This window comes from Notechis scutatus, chromosome Z (genome assembly GCF_049901735.1).
Source record: "Notechis scutatus isolate UNSWTSFEM ecotype Mainland chromosome Z, rNotScu1.2, whole genome shotgun sequence".
In the NCBI taxonomy this organism is placed as follows: Eukaryota; Metazoa; Chordata; class Lepidosauria; order Squamata; family Elapidae; genus Notechis; species Notechis scutatus.
In genome coordinates, this window is record NC_142025.1 from 44,120,716 (window position 1) to 44,134,153 (window position 13,438).

At 36.4% G+C, this 13,438-nt stretch overlaps 1 protein-coding gene across 1 annotated transcript in view; it reads left to right on the forward strand.

Moving 5' to 3' along the window:
• CALCR (calcitonin receptor) overlaps positions 1-13,438 on the forward strand; it is a 164,403-nt gene that overhangs the window by 75,099 nt on the left and 75,866 nt on the right. The window contains exon 2 of the mRNA XM_026675736.2: positions 7,486-7,570. Within this exon, the coding sequence (XP_026531521.1) occupies positions 7,523-7,570 (48 nt within the window). The 5' untranslated portion in view covers positions 7,486-7,522. The remainder of the gene's footprint in view (positions 1-7,485; positions 7,571-13,438) is intronic.

Here is a 13,438-nt window from a genome sequence, read left to right on the forward strand (position 1 = left end):
TAAAATGAAAACAAAGTTAATCCATTGCATAATAAATAAAAATGCCAACATATAGCCAATATCCTATTATTTACCTGGACTTTTCTCGCACCCCCTGGAATATCGTCTCGCACCCCCAGGGGATGCGAGCACCCCAGGTTGGAAACCCCTGTCTTAAAGATACAGTATTAAATTACTATCCTGGTTTATATATTGCCAACCCAGCTGTTAGGTGACTATCATTCCTAACAGAGAGCACTTAACCAATGGAACAGCCTTCAGAACTTGTGGGTGCTCCATCACTTTAGGCTTCCAAAAAGAGCCTGGACAGCCATTTGTCTGAAATAGTATAGGTCTCTTGCTCAAGCAGCAGGTTGGACTAGAAGATCTCCAAGGTTCCTCCCAACTCTGTTATTATTCTGTTCTTATTCTATCTTGCAGTTTGGTGATCTTATGAGAGTTTCACTTATTTAAAAACCATCCTGCTGTTCACTGCACTTCTTGGATATGTCCATATTGAATTGCCAATCTTTGGGATAGGCACTTGATATTTATCTGGTTTTGAGCAGATAATGAATATCTTCATTTTGAGAATGAAGATATGTTTATTAAAAGTTGAGTAAAAATAGACAAAACAATGCTATGAATATCGAAGAAATGCTATGAGAATCCTATTTTAGAAAACAGAAGCCACACAAAGTATGCATTGTAACTATTGCTGTACATAAACTGTAAATCTGTGCGATTGGCTTATACATGCCTTGTATGTTGAACTCATGCTCTCAGCTGCTATTGTATATATAACTGGTTTGATTTATCCTGGCAGTAAATATAGATCTTCTGTAAACTATACACATAATTCATTGTTGTTCCTGCACCTTCCATGATTAATGGAGTCAGAGACTAACACCATGCATTTTACAAAATGTACAAAAGATGGCAAAATACTAAATTAGGCACTGAAAGTTTATTTCTTCTTTTCATTCTTATATGATATATAACTTTGGAATGTGTGCGGAAGAAACTTTTTTTCTCTGTAGTGCAGTGAATCAAAATTAGGAGGAAAAAGAGCCTATTTTTGGAGGCTCAAGTCCATTTCTAAATTGCTAAAAGCAATAGATCAAACAGGTAGAAAGCAAGTGTTAACTATATAAGAGGTAAAACAAAATATAAAAAGAAACAGAAATACAAAAAAGACTTCTGATTTCTTTTTGGCAAAATCAAAAAAGTTACATTCAACTCCTCTGTAGCATTCAGTTTTAAAATAATCTATAAATATTATTGTCACCAAACTTTGGCATATTCATTTTTTTCTGTTTTATGCAAGTATTTGTTCCCTTTAGTTTTCATTCTTCTTGCTTTAAGAATTTAATATCTTTTAAAAGAACTATGTAAGAGGATGACATTACCTAAGAAATTTCCTCAGCAGCAAATTGCCCAGAGAGAAGCAACAAGATTTCGAACCCAACTGGATCTGGTTAGAAAGATTATGGAATAACATATGATTTTCCTTATTTGAATTGCGCTTTCTGCCCTCCTTCAGCTACAGTGTTTAACTTTCCAGTTTTGGTAGATTTACACAGTGTGTTAAGATACACTCTGTTCAGGGGTGGGATTCAAATTTTTTAACAACTGGTTCTGTGGTCGTGGCTTAGTTGGTAGACGTGGCTTGGTGGTCATGTGACTGGGTGGACGTGACTTGGTGGTCATGTGACTGGGTGGACGTGTCATGTTATTGACTGGGCGTGGCGAACTCAATATCATTCACATCGAGACAGGCATGTCCTCGCCTGACCTTTCATGACTGTGGGGATGCTGCAACAGTTGTAAGTGTGAAAAATGGTCATAAGTCACGTTTTTTAGTCCCATTGTAACTTTGAATGGTCACTCCACACAAGCAAAGTACAGCGAAGGAGGGGAAAAAACTCCAGAGAAGTTCCAGAGACAGGAAGTCTAGTCCTGCCAAGAATGTAATAAGGGTTAACGGAGGGGCAGTTTCTGTAAGCAACATCAGAATGTTTCCTTCCTGCCTTCCTTACAGGATTAGGCCAGTAATTTCTTCTAACAACCGGTTCTCCAAACTGCTTAGAATGTTAACAACTGGTACGAGCGAATAGGTGTGAACTGGTAGAATCCCACCCTTGACTCTGTTGAACAAATTTCATTTTATTCAGCTCACACCACATACGAAACCATAGCCTTCTCTATGGGTCCTCCAACCTTATGGAGGAGTCTGTCCTCAATGAAATGATGGTTTTGTCAAAATGTAATAAATCTAAATATAATAGAAATAAATATAAAAACCATTAAATATTCATATTTATTAAGGAAGGAAAAACACCCTCCTTTAACTGAGTTTTTGAATTAAAGTTCAGAAAGATGTTTTAATTGTGTTTGACCAGCTATCCTTGTTTTGACTTTTATACTTCTAGCACAGGGGTGTCAAACTCATGTCGTCACAGCAGCGTCAATTTGATAGGTCTGTTCTAGTACTTATTTGCCCAGGATGTCAAAAGTTTTGTGTTTACAAAACACTTTGGCTAAGTTAACACAACATAAAGTAATATAATAAATAATAGCCAAACAAAATAAGTAATCCATTGCTTGTGTTGGATTGCCTAGATTTTGGAATTCCATAGTATCTCAAAAGGTTTCTGCAAAATTCCATTGTGCACAGTTAGTTATATTTTTCTTCTACTTGTTTACAGAATTAAATAAATGTACAGGTTTTCTGTACTTTTCTGAGGAAATAAAGGTATGGGCAAAGGTTTCCCCTTCCCAGTTGTAGGGGACAGTGTTATCTCTCTTTTTTAGAGAACCAGTGTTGTCCAAAGACATTTCTATGGCCATATGGCCCACATGACTATATGTTGAAGCACATGGAATTCCGTTAAGTTAACACTGAAATAGTTTAAAACTGCCAATTTCATAAATGAAGGAATTTTGGATGTAAATGCCAGGAAGGAACTTCTAATTGACCTTACCCCATTCCTAAGAGGTCTGTAAAGGGCATGCATAAGTGGACAATCGTGCCTACCATCCCTGTCCTATTGTCCCCAATTATTAGTTCCTATTTCTTATATTTAAACTTATGTTTATTCTTATTTCTACTGTATTGTAAGCTTTTGACAAAATAAATAAATAAATAATTTTTCCACTTTTGCTGAGGAGATAGATCTGTCAGTCATCTGTCAATCTGTCAGTCATCTGTCAGTCATCTGTCAAGTCATCCCTGTCATCAATCTGTCAGTCATCTGTCAAGTCATCCCTCCCCAGCTAACTACTTCATCATTTTGCAGAGAAAAAAATATACCTGGGGGGTGGAAGGAGTGTTAGTTATAAACTGTCTGTCTTTCTGCAATTCTCCAGAATCCATTTCTGTTTCTTGACAGATCCCAAAACCTTGTATTGTAGAAGCGGATAAATTTGTATCATTACAAATTTAATTCAGGACTTGGCCAGACTCAAGCATCGTTGACTGCATGTAAATACATGTATATAAATAGGGATATGCAGGATTCAATCCAAAAGGAAAAATATACTTTTGATTCAGAAGGTGATGCTTACTGTATGTCAGCAGCATCTTAAAGGAGCCATATTTTTCCCCCTTCATTTTATGTTCCAGGAATTTAAGTTCAGTGAATGCTAAAGAACTAGCAGCCTGTGTATTTTTAGGGACTACATGGCTACTTTCAAGACCCCCCCAAAAAAATCTAGCTTCCTTAAGCTGCTGATAAGAGGTATAGCCTGTGCACGCACCAGGTGCTGCAAAAAATGCTAATCCAAACACTGCTCACTATTAACTTGAATATATATCATGTACCACATTCAGTATTTCTTCCTTTATCTTTTGTTTGTATCCAGGCCCCTGTAAATTTAACTAATGTTATTTATTGGACTTTGTGAAAAATCAGGATGAAAAGAATGTTGATGACTTTGAACTTTGGTGTTAAAGAAAATATCTGAGAATGTCATGGATATCCAGGGAAACAAACTAATGGAGTATACAACAAACTTGTTTTCACTTGAGTCATTAATGACCAGGTTCAAATTATCATATTTTGGACTCATTATGTGAAGCCCTGGCTCCTTTGAGAAGCTATAGTGCTGGGAAAAGTGGACAGAAAGAGAAGAGGTTGATGAGCAGCAAAGAGAAGAGGTGGATGAACGTGATCACAAAGGGGTACTATTTAAAAAAAAATGAAGGGACATATTGAAGACAGAGCATCTTGCCAAATGTATATGTGGATCCTAAGAATGAACACTGACTTGCCACATAATAAATCAATCAATATTAATTAAGTCTGTGAGAAACTGTGTTAAGGAAATACTTTGATAATGGTTACTCAGGCTTCTTTCCAATCTTTTAGTGAAGATAAAAAGGGGGGGAAATCCATTGGGAGTAATGTATCACAGGTCTAACTTTTTTATTCCCAGCATCTAGGAATTAAAACACATTTTTCTAACATTTTTGTTCTAAAATGACAACATCAATTATCCCTGTCAGTTAGGCTCAAATCATCACTTTACTAAATATGCAATTAAGCATTTCTTACTTTCTGACAAGATCAGTCTATTAAATTTTGAACAGTACAGGCAACAAAATATGTAGTATTCAAAGATTAAAATAAACTATTCAATTAAAAATAATACAGAACATTGCAGAAAAATATCTATTTGCTAAATTGCTCTAAATTATAAAATCATATTCTAAATTTGCTTTTTTTTAATCTAGTGGAAAGTTGCTCTTACCCAGGTTTGGGAATGTTTTTCCCTGAATGTTTTTCTTGCCCTCTCTTTCTTGTAATAGGAAAACAAATATTTGATATCTGATCCAAACTATTTTTTTTTCAATATAAGAAGTCTACATAGTTGCCGGGATTTAGCCATTAGGCTATAGTCTTCTCAGAAGTATTCAGATTTTAAATTCCCTGATCCAGAAATATTGAGGCAAAATTAAATCAAGACAGTCCTACCTAAGTAAGCAAATTGTCACAAATCCAGAATCCAGTTGGCAGGATCACAAATAATGATCACATGACCCCAGGACAACATTGTAAATACATGCTAGTTACCAAGCATCTGAATTTTGATCATGTGACCATGAGGATGTTGTGAAGTTGTACACTAAATGTGGGGATTTGTTATAAGTCATTTTTTTCACTACCACTGTAACTTTGAACAGTTGCTAAATAAATGGTTGTAAATTGAAAACTACATGTATCAATTTGGAACATATGCCAGTATCCCATAATGGTGTACTGATTAGGTGTTGGACTATGACTGCCTCATAGATAGAGAAACTGAATGAGTGAGATCCATACTTTGTCTTTTAGTTCACCCTTCTTAAATTCTCAATACTTAGCTTGTAATAGGGATAAAATTAGAAGAGGGAATTCCATGCACACTGCTTTGAACTTATTGATGAAATATACCATAGAAAGCTAGCAAATTATAAGATCATATCATATAAATAAATCATATTCCCATTGTGGCTCTTACTGCCACTTACAACAAATTTCTCCTGATGCCAGAGCCAAGTCTTCATTATCCTAATCCCCAAAATATTCCATTACTAACCAGGGCCGTTTTAACAGCATTATGGGCTCCGGGCAAAGCAGTGTACTGGGACCCCTACAACAACTACTTACGGGAATAAAAATGTAAATGGCTGATAAAATTAAACATATATTTATTTTATTGGCACTTCCAACAAAATTGGTGTTGAAACATTAAAAATATGCTGTGCAGCAACAACTAATCAACATGATAAACATTTGAACAATACACAAGGCTTGAAAAACACAATAATACTCAGTGAGCCATACAGTTGCTATATTTATATGATACAAGGTGCATTGAAGGGTTAACATACACAGATTAGTATGGGGCCTCTATGCTCATGGGGCCCACTGGCAAGTACCCATCAGGCCCATGCCTTAAGACAGCCCTGTTACTAACAAGAAACAGCATGGCTGGCTCAGGAATTCTGGGAGTTGAAGTCCACAAATCATACAAGGATCATAGTTCCCACTCCTAATTTAAGAAAAGAATTATAAAAAGACTTCATTTACTATGTTCTTCCCTTCTCAAGAAAATAACATTCTCAGTCTTGTGAGAGTTTAAGGAAAACTTATCCAGAACTCAGTTCTACTTCGGAAGTGAGGCCTGGAAGAATTGAAGCGCTGAAAATTTTTCAGATAAATGTTCAAAGCTTTTACAGTTCCAACTCAGCTTAATCTCCCAATCAACAATTAAAATATTTTGTCAGGAAACTTGACTAGATGACCTAATTCTGCTTTATTGTAAGTTTGAATCTTGCATGTCTGAAGACATAAATTTCTCATCTCCACTTTTAACTGCTGGATCAATTAGGGTAGGTACTTCCTAAACCTTTTTCTTTGACCATTAAACCACTAGGAATATAGCAATAGCAATAGCATTTAGACATATACCGCTTTACAGTGCTTTTCAGCCTTCTCTAAGCGGTTTACAGAGTCATCATATTGCCCTCAACAATTTGGGTCCTCATTGGGATGGAAGGCTGAGTCAACCTTGAGCCTGGTGAGATTTGAATTGCCAAATTGCAGGCAACCGGCAGTCAGCAGAAGTAGCCCGTAGTACTGCAGTCTAACCACTGCACCACCGTGGCTCATGGGTATATATCTTGTTTGGTTGTTTCCTAGGCACACCTCTTCCCTTTATCCCCCAAGGTCATATACACATTCCGTTACACATTTTAAAAGCTAATTGGATACTGATTCTACAGTGGATTCATACATTGTTCATTCATACTTTATTCAATCATGATTTACAGAATTAACCACTACTGATTCATTTAATAAATGAAGAGGCCATATTCATACAATATGTTAAGCAATACAGCAAGACTAAGCAAACTATATAATGGTTTAGTGTGATCATAATTTAAATATCTCAGTTGGAAGCAGCAGCCCATTTTTTCCATCACTGGGAATAAAGGACAGAGAGGAAACCTTACCTTGCTATCAAGACATCATATAAAAAAATAATTTTTGAGTTCTGACTTACTTTGTAATTATGGTGAAAGAATTTCCATGCATTATTGTAATTTGGCAGACTATCTAAGCTTGATCCCATGGAGAAACTAATTTTTCAACCTTCCTTATAAAGAACAATTCTAGGCAAGTCTTCATTTTAGGTATTTATGTATTTGCTTGTTTGTTTATTTAAAGGACTTATGTGCACCCCTATTTCACGAATGTTCTTAGCTCAAAACAAGAATTAATGAACCTATCTGATTAAACTTTGATGATGTGAAACACTGAGCTTCACAGTAAATCATCTTAGCACTAGCTTAAATTAAATTTCATAATCTGTGCTTCATTGACATATTTAATTTTCCAAAGAAGAACTAATGGGAAAATTTGATATGCCATAAATGTTTAGTGTAATTATTTAAAATGTAATACCAGAAGACAGAAATGTACAAAATAAAATCTAACAGAGTCTTTCAATTTCCCGCAGAGCCAGAAAAGACAGATTTGTCCAGAAAAGACCTGCAATGGATAAAAAAAGCAGTGGTTATTTCTTGCTGATCATTCTACTAATTGTAAGTAAAAAATAAAAAAGCCTAATAACATTTATCTGAAAACCACTCAAGCCAAAGTTTGCATGTTATTAAGCGCATAAACCTTATTATGCAGAGGTAAACAATTTTAAACCCTCTGTTCCTATTGCTGTCTTGGTCCAACCACACTTGGTCTAATTATATGTACCTCAATGCACTGTGCATATTAATGAAATATCATAATTTGTTTACTTATTTGATTTACATCAAATCAGATCAAATATTTGATTGAATCCTTTCAACAACTTAACTATTTGCAGCTGAAACTAATCTGGAGATTCACTCCTTCTCACTCCATCCAATTAATGATGTTAAAATGGCATTCTGTATGTGTTTATATCTATCAAGGCCAGGACACAATAAATTGATACTAATTGAATTAGTATCATGAATTATATAATTGACAAATTGCTTCTGAAATCACAAAGAGACTTGCCTATATATGGTTGCTAATTCTCATTGACCAATAGACAGATAGATAGTTATACACAAATTTATACCCACTTACACATAGAAATAAAGGCAAAAGCAGAGGTTTCCTCTATCCAGTTGTGTGAGTCTAAGAGTGGTGCTCATCTTCATTTCTTAGCCAAGGAAGCCTGTATTATCCAAAAACATTTCCATGGAACCTGAGTGCTTGACTTTTTAGTGACCAAGCCCAGCATCTTTAACCTTTGAGCCATTGCACCCTGACACATAGAGATAGTCCTTGCTGAATTATTACAACTGGGATTGGCAATTTGTTTTCTAAGCAACTCCATCATTAAACAAAATGTCACATGACTGTGAGTTGTGACTTTACTGCTGGTTTCTCCTTTGACTTTTCTTGTTGGAAGCCAGCTATTAATCACTCAAATGATAATTACGTAAATGCATAAACATCCACTGGTTGTGAAGTGCCTTAGTCTCAATCACATGACCACTATGATGCTATGATGATCAAAGGATCGGTTTGGTTACTGAATGGTCACTACACGGCAGTCTTTAAGCTAGGATTATAAATTGATATAGATAGATACCGCAGCAGATGATAGATAAATCTCAGGACATCAAGGCAAGGCAGGCCTCTAGTGCACGGGTGTCAAACTCAATCGTGTCATGTGACATATCATGATCTAGCGCAATGTTTTTTGCTTGGGGTGGGTATGGTCTTCATGTGGCTGCCAGTTTGACACCCCTGCTCTAGAAAGTAACCAGTAAGTCTCGACCCCATGCTACCATGAAGGCAGCCACTATTAGTCCCCCAATATATAATAAAGAAAGTTGACAGAGTAGCAACACACTCACAAAAAGTAGTTCTCAAGGCAAGGCAGAGCAGAAGGCTAAAGACATGAGTCAAAGCCAGGGAAATGTAAGCTAAAACAAATAATTGTTTCTGGAAAAGACTAACTCCACATGGCTTCCCCTTAAGTCAATCCATTCCAGGTGTTCCTTGTGAGGAGTGCTGGGTCAATCTTCTCCTGAGTAGCCTTGCAGGTCTTCTCTGAACTTACCTATGCTCTGATGTCCATGCCCTTGGATCAAGTGGGGCAGGCAGCTGTTTCTCATCACAGGGGATCTGCTGCCAATCAGCACCACCTGTTAGCAGCCAATTCTGTCCTGTTTCTCTGCAGCAGGTAGCTCTCCATGTGGTTGACCCCCTTCCCCAATGCCTGAAGAGCCCAGGACAGCATCATTCTCAGTCCCTGGTTTTTCTGAACATTCGAAGGGAGACATGCCATCCCTGTCAGACAGTCCCAGTTTCAACTCCTCCTCCTTCTCCAACCTGGACTCCGATGGGGCCATGACAGACAGACACTCAGACAGACAGACGGATGGATGGACAAATATAGACAGATAGTGGAGCTAATAGACAGACAGACCAACACAAAAAATCAGCATGTATGTCTCAGTATGAGATATGTAATAGAAAAGGTCAACATTTATTTTTTAAAAAATATTTTAATATTTGAGTTGATACCATGCTGTGGCATTTAGACATTTTTGTACATAAATATCTTGCCTATAATATAATGGCTCTTTCTAAAATGTCATACTTAAGCCCCAGACTAAGTTTGCATTTAGCTTTTGATGACATATCTAAAAAACAATATATTTATTCTGGTAATAAACTGGCTTGTTGCTGCAAAAACAACAGGTGTGTTGACCCCTTAAAGAGAAAGAGGTCCAAACAGCTACTGCCTTCCTGCTGTTACCTCCTGCTAGACTTCCACCCATATGGAATATTTTCATGGCTGCTTCCTGAAGTTGATGAGAAAAGAAACACCATTTTGTTGGCCCGTGGAAAGATCAGTGTTCCAGTCAATGTCAGCCAGGGGGGATCTAGGTCAGGCAAGAACAACATGCACAACAAAACCCTGCAGCATTTTTTTTAAAAAGTCAATTCATATATCACTTCAAAGATGCACTTTTGGGTATCTCCAAGCTTTCTCACCTCCACCAGCTCCAGCACTCCCGCTAATTCCCAGTTGATCAGCTTGCCAGAGGTTTTCTTCATGCCCTGGAAAAAAATTATCAGTGTGCCTCTTTCCCCTCTTCAAGTTATGCAAGCCTTAGTCTAAATTCTGTTTCACTAGGCACTTGATAACTGGAATAAGAAGCAGGCCTGGCCTAGATGTATGTGTGTGTATATAGTCCCCCTTTAACATTGGCCAGGAGATGCCATCCACTTCTGTTGTACTATAACGTGCTACCAAGATCCTGTCAACGTTTTATCAAAGATTGGAGAAATGGAACACTGGTTCCATAAAATATATGTTACCTTCCTCCATCAAAAATGGAGAAAGCTTTATTATTTCATTCTGAAGTCCAAGCAATTCCAGGGAATCATTACTATATGGATCCTATCATAAAAGTCTGCATCATGAATAAGATTAAACAAACATAAGGATAGAACAAATAAAACAAATATGGATTGATGCATTAATACAGTATCTCAAAATAGAAGTAAAATTATTCTTGTATGGTCCTTACCAGAGGGCACTTTGTAGTTGATTGGAGAGGAAGATAGAATCCAGCTGGAACAATCCTGTTATCTACTTCTATCCTCTCTCTCATGGAATACTAGCTTTTATGAAGAACAGGAATAAATGGGTCTGTAGTAATAAGTGTGAGTTTAATTGAGGAGGTCTTTGTCTTCTGTTGCTTTTTCTGATTATTCATTCTATAAAAGAACTAGATGTTTTAATGTTATTTTATAGTTCTGTACACTTCCCAGAGTCCACTGGAGCTGAGTGATCAATAAAGCAGTTGACTCTCCTTAATATGGAGCAAAGGGAGGCATGGAATGTTGCAAGTACACCAGTTAGTTAAGGAAGACAAAAAGGCATTAGAAAAAACATCTGAAGGAAAGTGAAGAACATGTACTGAAGCTAGTATATCAGGAAGGCTTACTGACTTCTGGAGAGACCAAAGTGGCCTACAAGAAAGACAAAGTGAAGAACAGGAAAGAGACATGGGAAGAGAAAGCATTACATGACTAGTGTACACACACACACACACACATACACGCCACCAAGAAATGCACATAACTACAACATCCAGCAAGAGCTAAAAGCTGCAAAGTTGAAGAAAGAGACAGAGGGGCTAATTCTGACTGACCAAGACCAAGCATTAAAAACAAATGCATCCAAAGCCAGAATTAAAAAGATAGCAACAGACAGCAAGTACCGCTTCTTCAAAGAAGCTGAAGACACAGTGGACATCTAGTTAGCTGCTGCAAGATTTCACAGACTGACTATAAACAATGGCATGACAAACTAGCAGCAATAGTACATTGTAAGATCTGAAAGAAATATTATTTGCCTGCAAGCAAGAAGTGGTAGGAGCACAAAAACAGACAATGGATTGGATAAGGCAGAAGTAGAAGAAAAGAGAAAGAACTGGAGAAAAATCACAAAATACCTGCAAATAGAAGTAGAATGACTGCGGCAAAATAAAGCAAAGATAATACCAATAGTAATAGATACCTTGGGTGCAAACTCAGAATATTTGGAGCACCACTAGAATACCATTTGCACTGGCAAAATCACCATCAGTCAGTTGCAAAAGGCAGCTTTACTTGTAGCAGCTTACATCCTGCAATGATACCTTTAACATAATCAAACAGCTTCTGCCTATCCCAGATGTCATTGGGTAGGAACTCAATAAATTGACAAAAATGCCAAACATTTAAGTTATTTGTGGGTCTACCACTCCTGGATTTTGTCTAATTGTGCCATCAGATTATATCCTAATCCCCATTCAGAAGAAGACACATGTTCTGCATACCATCACTTAGACTCATGTCACCCAGAGACACTCATTTTTGCCATGTACTTGCCCTTTGGAACAGCATGCCCTGAAGATTAGATTACCCTTGGTGTCTAATAACTTACAGAGTCCATGCTTACGTTAATTGCTATTGGTTTTTGTACCTTGGCTGCTAATTGTGTTTATAAGGTTTTAATATGAGGGGGGGGTTACTTGTTTCTATATAAATGTTCATTATTGTTAGCTGTCCACTATCATGAACTTGAGATGGGCAGGCAGATAAATAAATGAACAAATGAATTTAATCAGAAACAGTCTTTGTGGAGGAGCTTGGATGCCATATTCCTCAAATTGTACTAGTAATACCTAATGTCATCCCATCTTAGAGAGCTTTGTTTTGGTCTCCCAACATTCAGTAAGAGGTAGAGGGAAATCACTGGGAGGAGGCACTTGAGTTATGATTCTTCAATTATCTTTTAATATGATCTATATTATACAGCATGCTATTCTATCCACTTTAGCATTTTAAAGTAATTTCTATCTTGTTCAATCTCTGTTAGTTGCTCTGGGAGATTATTATATGTAATAAACTTTCTAAATGAACATATGGCTGAGTTAAAATATCTATTCAAGATACTTGACTGATAGAAGCTGGAACACTTAACTCACATATAGCTTTTGTTAGACTTAGTATAAAGATTATAAATGTTGGATGAAGTAGATGTAAAAATGAGAATATGATAGTTAACATGGTTCCAATTTATTTTTTCAACACCAAGAAAATTGTTCTGTTGATGTGATAGTATTAAGTCAAATTAAATAGTGCAATGATGAGAAAGGGGTTCCTGCTGCTGCCTTTCAAAAGGAAACTGATGATATTGAACTGTAAAAATCTTCATGTGTTTCCTTAGATGTACAATGGCATTTCTTACTAGGTCATTAAGTGTCTTATAGATGAGTAGAATACCTTATGAAAGGAACAAATAATATATTTCCAAATGCCTCATGCAATAGCCCAGAGAAAAAGAAATATTTCACGCCATCAGTAGACTTCCTTATTTATATTTCCACAGTAAATTGGAATAATAAAAGTGGATGTTTTAACTAAAATATACTATATCCAAAAAAGAAGAAATAACCTAGTACAAAAATGTACCTGCTGCATAAATTGTACTTTGAAGTATAAAGATGTATTAGAAATGTATGCTGATAGGGAGAAAAGGCAAAAAGTATGTTGTATTTTAATAGGACAGCTGTTTGGATATTTACTTGGAAGTAATCCTTACTGAATTCAATAGGATCTCTTTTTAAATATATGTGTCTAAGAATTTGATCATATCAAATACTAGATGTTTTCGGCAAAATAGCTTTCCTTTTTAAAAAAAATCCTTTCTATTTCAATGGAGAAGAATATTGGTCAGTTACAACAACATTAACATATTAATCTACTGTGCATAATATTTGAAAGGGCAATAACCTAATCAACAAAGCACAATGCTGCAAAAGGCATAATGCTTTAAAAATTCAAAGAAAGAGGCTTCATTTGTGCCCCCTTGCTCCATATATCTTTCAGGTGTCAGTCACAGCCCTACTATTTAT